Raw genomic sequence first — 16,911 nt, 5'->3', positions numbered from 1 at the left:
TATAGCGCTTTTCTTAGTACTCAAAGCGCTATCCACACAGGGAGGAACCGGGAAGCGAACCCACAATCTTCCACAGTCACCTTACTGCAAAGCAGAAGCACTACTATTGCGCCACCTGTGAGGACTGTGGAGAGTACTGGAGAGAGTACTGGAGAGAGTGTTTCTGATATGGACCGGCTGTGGTCTGTCTGTGAGGAAGTCTATGATCCAGATGCATAGGGAAGTGTTGTAGCCTAGCAGACCCTATGAGCTTCTGAGGGATGATGATGTTGAAAGCTGAACTGAACTCATCTTCATATAGTAAGCAGATTTAATTCACTTTTGTATTTTTTCCCAGTTAGTCCTGTAAATTTTTGTCAGATTTAACTGACTTCATTTTCAGCTGATTAAATTAAAAACAGCCACATCCACAATCTTAGTTTTACAGTAATAGTCTTCCTGTACCATTCTAGTTCTAGCATACCTAAATAATATTTACTAATTTTATGGTCCAGATTCTTAAAACAACATAAAAGAATTGTGGATAATACAGGCCTTGCAAATAACAAGACCACACCCTATCTTAAGTAAAGTAAAAACTTTAATTCACTTTAATCTCAATGTTTATCATTTAAACTGTAAAGGTATAGCTTTTGTACATATGTAGGCATGTTATTTTTGTTTCCAATGCCTTTGGCATTAGGTTGTGGTCCCACTCATTGAAGAGAGAAGGTCTTGCCATAACATAATCTCAAACCCACTTAACTCTATTTAGGGAAAAGAATCAGCTCTTTGGACAGGCTAGCAGTCTGCTATAAGGCATATACCAGAGCAGAGCTCCTTAATATAAATTAGACAGAGCACATGCCAGATTATTAAGAATGACATTCTTAACTCTTCAGCTTCCCACATTATTAACTATGTTAATTGGACAGATATTCATTTATAGTAATATGATCTTTGCATAAACACAACTTTTGACTTTTTTCAATTTGCTTGCTTGCCTTTTCTAAGTTATATATACCTTGTATATGCTTAAGTGTCTTCGTAATAGGCTATTTTACTTGAAATGCTTTTAAAAACTGTTGATTCTTTATTAAAATTAGAAGAACGTCAAAAAATAAAGGTACACTGACATATTGGATGTATTTAGTTTGGAGTACATAATACTGTATATGAGAGTAGTTCAGAAGTATCTTACTATTAGCTGAATGTACGTTATTTATTTATTTATTTTTAACATGAAGTGCATTTTAAACATAGCCTTTGTCTTTGCAGTATGGCATTTGTCTGCTGCTCAGTTGAAGATAAAAGCATACCACCATCAAGAGCCTCTAAATTAATCTTGCTAGCTCTGCATATGAATAAAACCACAAATGATGACCTAGCAGTTAAGTGGGTGGAAGAGCTTATATAATTTATAATTAGACCAACCAAAAGACTGAGGTATAAACAGTTGTACCAACAAATAATTAGTAGTGATGTTCAAGGCTATTGTGATTTTTGTTTTTCAATTGGATGAATGATTTTCTTATGGGGCCTGGACATTGTTTTCAGTATTATGTTCTAAACAAGCAGGATTAAGTAACTGTCAGAGAGCTATAGATAAATGAAGGGATGAAAGTGTTCTATCATGCCAGTCCTTCACTACAGACTCAGGCTCAGTATGTAAAAATATTGAGGAAGGGCATACTGTCCAAAAGCATGTCTAAAAAATGCATATCATTTTTGATAATTTTTGTTTGTAACATTTTAACAAAATTATCTCAATGAAAGTTTAAAAGGCAGCATTTACAAAAGAAACCAATTTTTAAAATATTAAAAATAAACAGCACAAGTTTATATGTTGTGTATTTGTTTACAAATATGAAATGGTGTAAATATTCATAGCTCTGGGAATTATAAGTATACAATATGAGCTGTTTTGCATATGTCTGCAGGTACAACAGAATTGTACAGTGAATAGAAAATTAATAAAGTGCTTTTTTAATGTTCTTGAAATGAAGACACTGTTTATACATTGACACTTTTGCTTTTTAGGTTCAGATTTATTCCACTGCTTTTTTTAACACCTGTCTCCCATCAAGGTACTATAAGTATATTCCACTGTTAGGATAGACAAGACAGATAAAGAGATTTGATTTGTCAGGTTTTTTTTTCCTTTGTTCATCATCTACTTCAGTGTTTGTATGTTTTTTTTTTTTTTGTTTTTTTTTTTGCTTGGCATAATTTCCATTTTTAATTCAGAAGAGGTTTAGCACAAGAAGAAAAATGCCTTTGTGGTGTCTGTGCCACCATAAAAGGAATCTTGTACCTTCTAATTCTCTCTTGTGCTTGGACCACCATTAAGAATGCCTCTGAATGACATTAAAGCACAGGTTTTTAAGTGGAAGAAGAAATATAAAACTGAGGCCTTCCATGTGGGCTACTGAAAGAATTATATTTTGCTCTACATTCTTTGATGTATATTGCAGGCATCAATATTTTTTTATTTGTTTCATTCTGCATCTTGAAATAATTTTGTAAAATTGTCATAAGTACATTTCTTGACACACAAAGCAGTTTTCGTGACTTTATTAATGTGCTTTACTATACAGTTACCACATACCTGTGAATTAAGATGACTATTCTGTTTAACACATCATATATTTTACATTAATCCTCCATGTATTATACTTTTCTGTAAGGTTTATTAAAGTACCAACTGTATAAAGATTTGAAAATGTTTTGTTATTCTTACTGTATTCTGCTTGGTTACCAAGTTGGTTTTAGCTGGATACCATAAATGAAGAAGTGAGCCAAAGATTGCATTTATTAGCATAATTGAAACCATGCATTACATAACAGGTTACATTTATTTATAGTTAATAATATGTAATTGTTGAAATTTAAATGTGCTTTGCAGGTTTAAATGATGTTGGAGAGTTCACATGATGAGTAAAGGACATTGCATTGTGCAGACCAGGTTTAACTTTTTGGTTTTTTAGAAATCTTTCATTAGTACATTTGCACCTGCTTGCTGCATGAAGAACAACTAACAGGAAACTGTGATGCAAATGATCAGGAACTAGCTTTAGTATCAAATGTTTCTTTATATATAAAATAATACATTGTATTTATCAGATTGCTAAATGGCAGTTTTTTTTTCTTTTTTTTTATTGATTAAATTCCACAAGCTTACTACAAAATAACAATGGCATATATCTCTTGTCTTTATCTACTGCCAGATCCTGGTAGGAAAGCTTCCTGCAGCCCTATTGTGAAAAAATGGTTATGGAAAATAGATAGACAATTAGAATGATTACTTTCAGTTCAATTTGTTTACCTTTTTGAACATATTTTCTTTAACATGTTAGTGCAATTACGAATTCTCAAATAATAATAATAATAATAGTAATACTGCATAATTGTTACCTATTTTTCCTGTACCTTTTAAACTTAAAATTTTAAGGTGGCCTTTAGTTTACTTTTGATATGTCCATAATTTTAAAATGATGTAATGCAGTGGTTTGTTTTTATAATTGCTCTAAATAATCAAGTTTCATTATGTGATTGGGAGTTGGAATGCATCGTAAATTTTAATATGATGCAGTTCAATGTTTTATTTTTTTAATTACTGTGAATCATCACGTTAAAACGTATGTTTGTTTTAGACAATAAACAAAGCAACATTGTATATTTCACAAATATACCAAAACATTGAAATGCCTCATTAAGCCATCTTGGACCTAAGTAAGATTACATTGTCATGTCAGTTGTTTATGGTCTGGTTCTGTACCTCTCTCATTGGATGACACAAGCACTTGCTGTTGCTTTTCTGTATATTTTGGTCCTTGTTTTTAGAGTTATACAGTACTGTATGTTCATTTTTTTATTTAGTGTGCTTTCATTTATTGTGGAAATGAGCTACAGAAAGGGGTAGCTGCCTCTAGAGATTCTTGTTTCAAATCCTGTGTTGTGATTTATGCATTTTCCACTTGTTTTCATGGATCTTTTTTTTTTTTGAAAGTTGGGTCAATATGTATCTCTAAAACTTCCATCCAAGGCAAATTTGAGCTCCCTGCTCATTGCTACCAAAATGGGCTTCAGACTAACCCCAACCACCATTTGCCCCCAAATTTGAGGAAGATTTAAGAATAAATTGTAGGATTTCCCTTTACCAGCCCTGAAATCTCTACACATTTTAAACATCATGGATAAAAACAGAACTCAAATATATTCAATATATTTATGATTAAAAGCTTTTTGCTTTTATTTATTATACTTTTTGCCTTTTACTTCAATTTAGGATGTCATTTGTTAGCAACTTTGATAGCATGTTTTGCAAATATAAGGTAGAGAAAAAAGTCAGAATTTTCAGTTCATCCAACAGCAGTGTTCACTCAAGTTATGGAAACGTCATATAAGAAGAAGTGGAGCCACTTTTTAATGGTTTTTCCTTTTGTGTGCAGTTTTGGAAAGTGAATATTCTCATCTACTGGTTGTCCCTGGTCTGTTCCTTGGTTCCTGGGCACTTATTTGAAGGAAAGCTCCGTTCTTGCACATAGTGAATAACTAGTTTAAGTGGAATGGGGTAAATGTATTATTGCTTATACAAAGCTGGAAAGTTTAGTACTGGAAATGTCAGTTTATCTTTGACATTTTGTTAATAAGTAGTTATCTCTTCATCTATCTTTAGGTAGGAAAATTAATATTGTTAAAATGAATAAATTCCAAAACTCCTATTTCTCATTCCAAGTATCCTTATATACACTAACAAATTATTTTCATAAATAATATACAGTAATTCCTCCTCCATCGCGGGGGTTGCGTTCCAGAGCCACCCCCGAAATAAGAAAATCCGCGAAGTAGAAACCATATGTTTATATGGTTATTTTTATATTGTCATGCTTGGGTCACAGATTTGCACAGAAACACAGGAGGTTGTAGAGAGACAGGAACGTTATTCAAACACTGCAAACAAACATTTGTCTCTTTTTCAAAAGTTTAAACTGTGCTCCATGACAAGACAGAGATGACAGTTCTGTCTCACAATTAAAAGAATGCAAACATATCTTCCTCTTCAAAGGAGTGCGTGTCAGGAGCACAGAATGTCACATAGATAGAGAAAACAATCTCTAGCAAACAAATCAATAGGGCTGTTTGGCTTTTAAGTATGCGAAGCACCGCGGCACAAAGCTGTTGAAGGCGGCAGCTCACACCCCCTCCGTCAGGAGCAGAGAGAGAGAGAGAGAGAGAGAGACAGAGTTTGTTTTTCAGTCAAAAATCAATACGTGCCCTTCGAGCTTTTAAGTATGCGAAGCACCGTGCAGCATGTCGTTTCAGGAAGCAGCTGCACAAAAGATAGCAACGTGAAGATAATCTTTCAGCATTTTTAGACGAGTGTCCGTATCGTCTAGGTGTGCGAACAGCCCCCCTGCTCAATCCCCATACGTCAGGATCAGAGAAAGTCAGCGCAAGAGAGAGAGAAGAGTAAGCAATCTAGCTTCTCAGCCATCTGCCAATAGCGTCCCTTGTATGAAATCAACTGGGCAAACCAACTGAGGAAGCATGTACCAGAAATTAAAAGACCCATTGTCCACAGAAATCCGCGAACCAGCAAAAAATCCGCGATATATATTTAAATATGCTTACATATAAAATCCGCGATGGAGTGAAGCCGCGAAAGGCAAAGCGCGATATAGCGAGGGATCACTGTATTCATCTGAAACACAAAAAGTCTGTATATTAAAAATGATGATCTTGCAACGGTCTAAAGCACCATGTAACATGGCATTGTCTAATATTACCTTTATTACTGGTTTGTAAATATTAGTAGTTTGGCTAAGAAAGGAACCAGAACCAAGTACTAAGAAAGGAATCGAGAATGTAATAAAACTACATATTCTTAGGTAGCCTTTAAAAGAAATCTTAAACTACAGTATATAATTTTTCTCTATGTACCAGTCATCAATAACTAATACCAGATCTCAAACAATTAGTTTGTGTGTCCCTTGCTTAACCTCTTATGCCCTAAAAGGGTTTTTGGCATTATTGTGCCTAAATTACATACCCAAAAATAAAAGGCTGTTATTCTGCTTGTGTAATAAAAGGTGCAAAATTGCTGAAGAGTAGTGAGTATAACACTACACATAAAAAGTTTTATATAAATAAAAACCTTTGTTTGACATCAATATCAACTTAACAAAACACAAACAAATTAGCATTTTTGAAATATCTCTAAAAAACTAATTAATTTTACTATACATAATCAAGACATTTTCCATTGTACAACCTTGGAATCAGTTTTCTTTTGTGCCCCAATCTGTTGGCTATCTTTGTACCAAGTTTACAACTGTACATCATTAGAATGATTTAATACTCAGTTATATAATGGCAATGAGCCTTTGATTGTATGTGGCTCGACATAGGTGGGATGTTTTATAAAAGCAGGTTCACTCTGCTGTGATATTGCCTTGGTATATACATGGCTAATCACATATTTACTAACGCAAGAAAGCAGAAGAAAAGACAACACGGACACTTGATTTATTTAAAGGAAAGACACCCTTGCATATATAAGAATACCATTATTGCTTTTGATTGACTTATAGGTTTATTGCAACATGTGGCTTATTATATTGGACCAGTGTAGGAAACTCTGTAAGGAAGAGATGCTACTCTCTGCTGGTCTGGTGCATGGTAATCATATACAGGGTGAGTCAAAATTATGTTAACACTAATGGTACTGATATATGTACATGCACACACATACTTACATACAATTTTTGTGGACAATTTATGTGCCACATATGGTACATGTGTAGAACATGATGGTGAACAGGTTGAGATATTCCTGTAAATCATCTTGCAGATATGAAGTATGTTTTGTGAATGAACTGTTTTCAACATTCAAATGTTAACATAATTTTGACTTACCCAGTATTTGAACCTATTTAATATAGGTATCCAGTAACACACCCTTTTTTTGTACAAGTTAGAAGGTTTTATTAAAATGAACCTATTCAGCTTTCATAATATTCCATCAATATCTATATCTGAATATGTTTATCTAGTAATGTTTAGCTATAATGGTATAATTTCCAAACTTTATCATCTAATTTCACAGAGCATACCTCTGTGGGCAACAATGGGAAAGTGAAGTTGCAATAAATAACTCAGAAAAAGAATGAGAATGCAATTTATAACATGCATTCCTTCATCAGTCTATGCAAATCATGGCATAATTTAAATTAAAACTACATCACACACATCTTTCAAGATTTAAAGTGTCTAAAATATATCCGGCAGAGTACCCTAATAGCAAACAGTGTCCTCAAGCACTGTCCTCACTTGGTCTTGTGTTTTGAGATTGTCCTACAAATCACACCATTTTGGAAAAAATAATCACTTTGTCAGCTTGTATTGAATTTGCAGTTCCTAATAATTATTTAGAATAACACCATATGGGATAAGATTATGCAACAATAGATGCATTGTGATCTTCTATGCTACATTAGTCACAAGTCAGCTTAACTTTGAAAAATCATAAACCACCCTCTCTAAGTAGGAAAGCATTGTCTTGTATTCCCTAAAACTAGAAAAAAAATCAGTATTTTCATACGAGGAACAGTGCAAAGCTTCATCACACTTTGATCAGAATTTGTTAATGTTATTCTAAAATAACATGCTAGCATTAGCTTCTGTTGTCTTTTTATTTTGATGTTTTAAATTACACAAAGAACTCCCTTATAATCGTATTTTTGATCACATAGCTCTTATTTGTTATTGGTGATGTTGATTATTGTTTCATACATCTTCATTTTTTGGAATACTGTATTGATTGGATTTTTGATTGATTTCTGTTTTAGCTATTGTAATGTGGTTTTTATGCTTTATTAAACTTGGGCATAAAAATTCTTACTAGGTTCCTAAAACAATTTTAGTAAAATCGGAATATTGTGTACTGAGGTAACATCAGCTGACAAAGATGGAATGAGAAACAAGCTGAATATAATGATATACCTATATATTGTCTTGAATTCCAGGATCAGACATTTTCCGTTTATTTTTTGCTGGGCAGCCAAATCAGTGTTGTGGCTTTTCATATTAATTAATCAGCAGAGCTTTGCATTAAATATACAGCAGTACACGTACAAACACAAAGAAGTTGTTTGGGTTAGATTTGGATTATCTTACTGTATAACTACTTGGATCTAGCTCAAATGCTACTAAGTATGTATCTAATATCCCAGCTCTCTCCTTTATGGAACTTGTTAAGGTCTCTTATTCAGCTGCATATCTGTGAGAGGTTTGTTTCAGATTACCATTAACCTTTGTGTGACAAAGTGCTTTCTTATTTCTGTCTTGAATGTTCTTCCTGAACTATATGGAATCGCATATCATAGCAAGCTATGTTTAAACTTGGGCTTATACATCTTAACAGACTGTTAATAGAAGTATAGGACTGATTATTACACTAAGTGATAAATATTTTGACTGTTTCTGTTATGCTCAATACAAAACCATACGTATGAGAGTGTGGTGTTAAAAATACCACCCACCAAATGATACATTTACATTTTACCTGACTTTTGATAGTATGGGTTACTTCAAAAACTTCAGTTCCTCAATTCTTGCTGTTACTCGTACATAAAAAAATATTTTCTGAAGCAGCTCGGGAGAAAGGTTAATGTACTATAAGAAATTTAAAACCTGTTGCTCATCTGTGCTCATATTAACAGTTCAATATATTTTCAACTTATACTTTTTAAGTCCTTAAATTGTTTTATTTTAATATCATGCCACATACTTTTTTGTGTTTAATATGTGACAGACATCATATCTAATGCATACCTTTTGTCATCCCTCAAAACAATGTTATATCAAATGATAACCTCATTTATCTTATTTTGGGATTTTGACTATTTTTACAAATGTTTTCAAACATTAAGGTTGTATAAACATGTAGTCCTGAAAATAGGTTTTGATGCTTATGCAGACACCCACATTCATTTACCTGGGATAAATTAAGAATCAATAGTGCACATTTTTGATATGTGGGAGAAAAACAGAATATGGGCCCATGTAAATGCTGGAAAAATGAACTGACTCCCCATAGACTACCTGTGTTATAATTTAAACCCAGGATGCTCAAACTGTGAGATGGTTGACCTCCCTGCTGCAGTTGTGTTCACTAAGAAAAAATATTCTGATAAAACTGATTTAACATTAAAATGACTATGATGTGCATGTTTAGTCCGTTAAGATGTCTGTTGACTTTTACAAGTGTTTTAAAGACTTTTTTTGGTCATTGGACTAATAACAAGTAATACACCACATGTAAGCCTATTTACCGCTTTGGTCCTGCTAATCTTTCGTTCTCTAGGAGAATGACACTGGTTCATTGGATACTGTGGGAGCGATAGTTGTTGACAATGAAGGGAATGTTGCTGCTGCTGTTTCCAGTGGAGGCTTAGCCATGAAGCATCCAGGCAGAGTTGGTCAGGTAATAGTGAACAGATCTTGTCACTTTGAAGTTAAATAAATTCATGAAAATGACAGCCTTTTTTTAACCAATTTATTCTTCTCAAGGAAAATTCCAAACATGAACTGTTAAAAAGATCTAGTGGAAAATCTGTTTTTCCAGCCTGATTCATGCTCTTTCAACGTCCTTTATTTCTCTAGTTGGAGATGGACTTTAGGGACCCATTTTAATAAGGAAGTTTTTAAATATAAGTATACTTTCCTTATTTTTTTTCTCTTATTTTCAGCTTTGTAACTAAGTTTCAGAGTGTCCTATCAGCTTGATCCTTCATAGCATCAAACTGCTGCTGTGCTAAGCACAGTAGATTTATTTAGACTGTTCCCATGGGAAGCATGTGCTGAAAAGTCATAAAAGTTCCAGCAGGAGAATTGTGCCAATTGTAGCTAGTTTTATGTCTCCTTTTCTCAGCTGTGCGAGTATGTGTTGGAATTGTATAAAAAAAAAAAAAAAAGGTTGTAATGCTATATTTGTAATTCTTTAGTGCTTAAAACGTAACCATTACCCTGTTTTTCTTTAAAGGCGGCTCACTATGGATGTGGTTGCTGGGCTGAAAATGCAGGGAACCTAAACCCTTATTCTACAGCTGTGAGTACCTCAGGTATTTGTTGCATTTTGTGAATACCTAACTCTTGAAAGCAATCCATTGACCTTCATTTGTGCTGGCTAGTATAGACTGTTATCTGGTAACTGCATAGATGGTGTAGAAATCACAACTTTCATTTCCTATAACTGATACATCTTTTTTTTATAACCCTCTTGAAAATATGTAAAAAAAAAAATTCCCATCTGTTTAAAATAAGTGGCTCTGGGAATAAGTCTACTAAACTATTAAAGTATATATTTATGATAAAAGTTTATAAGAAACCCATTTGAAATATATATGATGCTAGAAATGACCTGCTTTTAAAACATTTTTAATATGAAGATAAACTTTAAGGTACCTTACGATGCAGTTTGCACTAGTAAAAAAAATAAAATAATCTTCCTATATACAGTAACTTCTCATTTAAATTGCTATTTTACTTAGAGGCATTCTACAGATCCTTTAAATTATTTGTATTACTAATCTGGCAGAGGTCATTGACCAAGGCCAGTTACAAGATTGAGATATATTACAATAATTTAAATACAGTATATTTTTACTGTTGGAGAACATGCAGTTTAAATGGTGTCTTCAGCATCACAGAGTGACTCAGAGCTGAAGCTCTAAACCGGTAAATCTTGTGTTTTAAAGTCCATTGTCTTAGCCATTATGACATACTAATTACCAAATTAAAACTGGTGTCTTGATAGTTCTTTTCATTAATTAAAAAGTTAAACTATTTTCTTGTTCAGAAGGTTTTGTTTTTGGGATGCCTTTAAGTAACCATAATTTATGTTTGCATGGTATTGTGTTCAGAAAGATACAGATTTTGATATGAGAGCAGATAACAGGCTGTCAGTTCCTTTAAGTATGTAAAGTCCAGCAGTGAAAGAAGGTTGTCTCAATGTGTTCTATCCTGGAGGGTTGCAGTGGCTGCCGATTTTTGTTCCAGCCCAGTTTGTTAATTACAATGTTAATTATTGCTGTTAAAGTAGTTATGGCTTGAGCAACATATGTTCACCTGTTTAAGATTTCCAGCCCTTAATTGCTTGTTGTAGTTTTTCTTTTTGTAAAACAAGTATATTCTGTTATTAACACTAAAATTACCAGAGCCTACGAAAAAACTCGTAGATCTGTCCCACCTTCAATCGCTTCACACCTCTCCATCAGCGTCTTTTGTCCTGTAAATGTGTCGATAAGCAGCAAGCAGCCTACTATCACATCCCCCCACCGCTGCACAGTTTTCTCAGCTCAAGTCTGTTTACTTGCGCGTTAGTCGCTTAGAGTTGTATAGAGTGAGAAGTCAAGCAAAATGACACCTTTTATAAATACTATATCGTTATGTGGAACACATGCATTTCATGTTTATGTAAACACATCGTTAAAACAGAAACGTTTTTCATATTTTAGTAATAATTGACAAAATGTAGACATGAAGTGTGTAATGTGCGAAGCCTGAAGTCCAAATATCAAATAAACACTTTCACAAAAGGTACAAATATACTGTAACAGAACAAGTGTGCTTCTATTCAACACTATAACTGCAGAAAAAGAACCTGCGTTAGCGTGTGACATTGACACTCATTTGCTACGACCGAGTCGGTGGCGCAACTTGAAGGGTTTGACCCCGGTTGAGCCCGTTTTGAGAAGTGAGCCGCTCTTATTCTTACTATCTTAGAATAAAAACATACATTTGATTTCAGTTTGTAACAGCCAGTGTAAATTTATGATACTTGTAAAGGTTAGCTTTTTTTTTTTTATTCACTTTTATTCTCTTAGGTTCACGATCCCAAACCCCCCCCGCCCCCCCCATCTGACACTGCTGTTTTCACATAAAGACGCACTATAACAGAGCTGAACTCAGATCATGACGATGGTTCTACATCAGAGCAAGAGTGCACGTTGCACTTTTGCCATTGCTGTGCTTTGTATATGTACATGGGAAGCTCTGCAGTCTACTTGTAACTTTACGCTGTAGGAAGTAAATAAGTAAGTAAATAACGGTAAAGGTAAATAAGTAAATAACATTCGATGTGGCTCTTATATACAAAGTACAGCGACGGCAGCTTCCACCTTCAGCTATAGACTCTCCACTCTAGTTTTTAGATCTGGACGGTGCGCCCAAAACATTAACATTTATATGATACTTACATAAAACCCAGATCGAATGTGATTTACCTTAATTTATTTTCTTACTTCCTACAGTGTAAAGTCACAAGTAGACTGCAGAGCTTCCTGTGTTTGATCGACACGGGCTTGCTCAAAAAATACACGTGTAATGCCACGAAAAGTGCCTGCTGACACCTCAGTACGCGAGCAATGGTACGAGAATGCAGTTAGACTTTTTTTTTTTTTTGAGCACATACACCGTCCAGCTCTAAAAAGTAGCGTGGATAGTCGCTCGCGTACTGAAGTGTCTGTAGCTGCAGATGGAAGCTGCCGTCGCTGTACTTTATATAAAAAGACTTACATATACAATGCACAGTGATGGCAAAAGTGCGACGTGCATTCTTGCTCCGATGTAGAACCTTCGTGATGATCTGGGTTCACCTCTGTTAAAGCGGGTCATTTTGTGAAAACAGCAGTGTCAAATGGGGGGGGGGGGGGGGGGGGATATGGTTGTGAATGTGACTAAGAGAATAAAACTGAAAAAAAAAAAAAAAAAACAAAGCTAACCTTTACAAGTATCATAAATTTACACCGGCTGTTACAAACTGAAATCAAATGTATGTTTTTATTCTAAGATAGTAAGAATAAGAGCAGCTCACTTCTCAAAACGGACTCGTCCGGGGTTGAACCCATGAAGTTTTGTTTACCGGTCAACAGCTGATACCATTGTGCCACCGAAGCAGTCGTAGCAAATGCTTGTCAATGTCGCACCCCGACACGGGTTCTTTTTCTGCAGTTATAGTCTTGAATAGAAGCTCACTTATTCTGTTATATTTGTACCTTTTGTGAAAGTGTTTATTTGATATTTGGACTTCAGGCTTCACACATTATATACTTCATGCCTACATTTTGTCAATTGTTACTAAATCACGAAAAACGTTTGTTTTAACAATGTGTTTACATAAACATGAAATGCATGTGTTCCAAATAACGATATAGTATTTATAAAAAGTGTCATTTTGCTTGACTTCTCACCCTATACAACTCTAAGCAACTGACACGCAGATAAACAGACTTGAGCTGAGAAAACTGTGCGGCAGTGGGGGGATGTGATAGTAGGCTGCTTGCTGCTTATCGACACATTTACAGGACAAAAGATGCTGGTGGAGAGGTGCGAAGGGATTTAAGGTGGGACGGACCTACGAGATTTTTCGTTGGCTTTGGTAATTCTAGTGTTAAACCCGTCTTGCTTTCTTAACAAGTTAACAATTAACAAAAAGATGCAAATGACAAAGGAACCAGCAGGTCACCATCTAACATGGTCTCATTTATAGCTGTGTGTATATATAGTGTCTGTTTTAATTAAATATTTGGAAATGGAAGAGAAAAAAGTAAAGGAGCCACTTGGAAAGAAACAAATCTGCAATCTAATAATGACCTTACGTAGGAGAAAGAAAACACTAAAAAGCAATTAAAATTAGATAGCAAGTTCTGTTATTTGCAAGGATTGTTCTTTAATTAAATAATTGGGCTAGAACAAAAACCTGCAGCTTTTGTGGCCTTCCAGGACTGAACTTAGGAACCCATACTCCTCACCCCGTTTTCTTGATTGACTGCCACAAAAGTTGGCAAAACAAATCAGTGTAATATTGAATTGTTGTCTGGGTCTTTTGAAGTACATACTCAATATGATCTACACCCTTCAGCATCATAAAAGAGATGTGTACACGGTCATGCTGGCATTTGCTTTTCCTGTAATTTCTTTGACATTGAAGAATTACCAGACTGGTTCAAACTAGTACACATTAATTTGGCAAAAAATAACCTCCAAATTTTCTATTGTTCCCTAGCATTTGAAATTCTATAGTAACACAATGCTTGATTTTAAAGGGTCAGCATCCATGTTGACTTGGTTCTGAAGCAGAAGATTTTACACTATAAACTTCAGTTGGTGGTAAATAAAAGTAAAGCATTACATCCTAGCTGCGATAAAGGAAAAATTCATATGTAGTCGGCTAGGATGCCATAATAGATGGACTGGGCAAACGGGCTTACCGGAAGCAGCTCATTCCCCCACGCGACAGGAAACTGTGTTCCTCAAGACTGGACTAGATTAAGACACCCACAGGGTGCCATGGGAGTTGGAGTCTGGAAACGCAGCCCTTTCAGGGTCTTTGTAAATGCTCCCGATGACCTGGACGGGAGACTGGAAGCAGTTCCCAGGTCTAGTTTAAAAGAAAGCCCGTTGCCTCACTTTAGTTGAGACAGAGTCGGGAGGCAGTGGGCTACATTCTTTTGAAGGAGGATGGAAGAATTGTGAATGGTTTACTTTGCTGTTAATTGTACGTGGAAGGCACTTTGTCAAATAAAAATCCGTTATTTGAACCAGGAATATGTTGGGTATTGCTGTGTCTATGGTTTGAGACCCAGTGGTACCCCCTAGTGGTTACAATGCAGAAAATGAAAATATTAGACAAGTATACCATGGGAAATCTGAAAACTGAAAGTACACCTTATGAGAAGGATTTAAGCTTCATAATGAACTGGTGAGGCCTCATCTGGAAGACTGTATATCGTTTTGGTCTACAAGCTTCAAAAAAGACATTGGAATGCCAGAAAAAGTCCAGAGAAGACTGACAAGCCTGATTCCAGAACTGTAGGGGGTGAGTTATGAGTAAAGATTTAAAGACCTGAGCCTTTTCAGTTTAAGCAAAAGGAGACAAAAATGTAACATAATTGAAATGTTTGAAATTATGGTAGGAATTACTCCAGTGGATCAAGACTGTTATTTAAAATGAGTTCAACAAAAACACAGGAACACAGTTGGAAACTTGTTAGAGGTGAATTTTGTACAAACATTTGGAAGTTTTTTTTCACACAGAGAACCGTAGACACATGGAATAAGTTACCAAGTAGTATGATAGACAGTAGGCCTTTAGGGACCTTGAAAACTAAACTTGATATTATTTTGGGGGATTTAAGTGGATGAGACTAGCTAGTTTTGTTGGCCTGTTCTCATCCAGATTGTTCTAATGTTCTAGTTTAAGTCATTTCTGTTTAGTGTTATTAACTAGTGTTCTTTTTTTGTGCCCTGAAAAAAGTCAGGTATACCAGTAAGTTTAATTGTTTAGTTATAAACCAAATATGTTTTGTTGTCTCTCCTGTATTGTGTTTTTAGAGAAAATATGACTTGTAAAAGTTATGAGGTTGCTCTTTCTTTGTATCTAATGAACTTGAATCATTTTTGTGTTAAAAGTGCCATCAGGCGCCCTGTTCTGTGGAAATAACACAGGACAGTATTGCTTATATGCTTTCCTCATTTCTAAGTATACTTTTAAAGTAAAGGAGCACATTGTGTGTGTGTGTTTTTTTTTTTAATTACCATATGTTAGCTTATTAATGTTAGATTTATATAAACTATTAAACACACTAGGTTACATTGCTCTAATAGCATTAAACCCATTCACGTGCTGAAACTACAGGGTTCAGTGCTGTTTATTGAGTACCATGCCTCAGAGTTTTAATAGCGGAACTGTTCTTCATTCACCAAGGAAGCTTTGCCTGAATATGGATACTTATGCATACTTAGTTTGACATACTTTTCTGGGATTCAGGAATAATTTATACATACACAATACCAATGATTGTGCGTCTGTGTGTGTGTGTGTGTGTGTATTTAGTACCTCAGTCAATTTTTCAGAAGCTTGTTACTGTTTAATTCTCATGAGTGATGGGTCATCTCAAAAAAAAAATCAAATTCAATAGTTTTGTCAGGACCTTAGCTTGCATATGCATGTGGCAAACAGAAACGGATTTTCATTTAATCTTCCCTTCTTTCAACATGCGTTTCCAATTTTAAAACATGAAAGAAACACATGTATCAAGGACTGTGTATATAGATATGTGTTCTCTTGTGCACCTGTTTTTAATTTCCTGACTTGAAAGGAATCCCCATCAAACGCAGCAGAAAAACAATCATTTTTTTTTCCTGACACGCCGAGTTGTGCGTTTTGCCATACTCTGGCCTGTTTACCATCTTTGATTTTCCTGGTCCTAACTATGTTAGAGCAAAAAACAAATTAATATGTGGGCGTTGCTAATGAGAGCTGTATTTTGTTACCCCTTTGCTGTGGCTCTTGTAAATTTTGTTTATTGCCTGGTGGTCTAAGTGTTATTTTTCTTATAACAAGGTCGTAATGTGCCCACTGGCACAGTTCTTAATGTATAGAAGTTCTAATGATAATAGAATCTTATAAATAAAGTTTTGCTTCATAGATTTTCAATTATTGACCACTTAAAATTATGTAAACTCCTTAAAAAAAAGTTTGCATTCTTTTGATAACAGGGTATACATAAAATCTTAACTCCTGAAAGTCACCTGCTATTTTAGTTATCCTTGCTGTTAAAACCAGAATCTCTTCTATTCTATTCAATATCATTTAACTGTCTGTTATATCAGTGCAGTTTTAGATAAACTCATTCTAATCATTGTTGTTGGGATGATACTTCTTTTGAGGTCCAAAGGAAAGCATATAGTGTATGTTTTTAACAATGCTGGACAATGCCCTACTATTACTAGTAATGTATATGTTACTATTTATATATTAAATATACATAAATAAATAAATAAATCAGTCAAATATTCTCTGAAAGAGCATAGAAAAGCACAGCATTTAATAAAACAACACATTTTTGCAGGCTTACTTGCAACTAT

At 34.7% G+C, this 16,911-nt stretch overlaps 1 protein-coding gene across 3 annotated transcripts in view; it reads left to right on the top strand.

Annotated features, from left to right (window-relative positions):
• Positions 1-16,911, top strand: part of tasp1 (taspase, threonine aspartase, 1) — a 145,175-nt gene that overhangs the window by 44,283 nt on the left and 83,981 nt on the right. For all 3 annotated transcript variants that reach the window (XR_007933617.1, XM_028820567.2, XM_028820566.2), the window contains exons 9-10: positions 9,347-9,466; positions 10,025-10,103. Coding sequence is in view for 2 of the 3 variants with exons in the window: in XM_028820567.2 (XP_028676400.1) it covers positions 9,347-9,466; positions 10,025-10,103 (199 nt within the window). In the remaining variant the exon portion in view is untranslated. The remainder of the gene's footprint in view (positions 1-9,346; positions 9,467-10,024; positions 10,104-16,911) is intronic.

This window comes from Erpetoichthys calabaricus, chromosome 15, assembly GCF_900747795.2.
Source record: "Erpetoichthys calabaricus chromosome 15, fErpCal1.3, whole genome shotgun sequence".
In the NCBI taxonomy this organism is placed as follows: Eukaryota; Metazoa; Chordata; class Cladistia; order Polypteriformes; family Polypteridae; genus Erpetoichthys; species Erpetoichthys calabaricus.
Note: the sequence above shows the minus strand (reverse complement) of the source record. Positions and strands in the feature narration are given on the sequence as shown.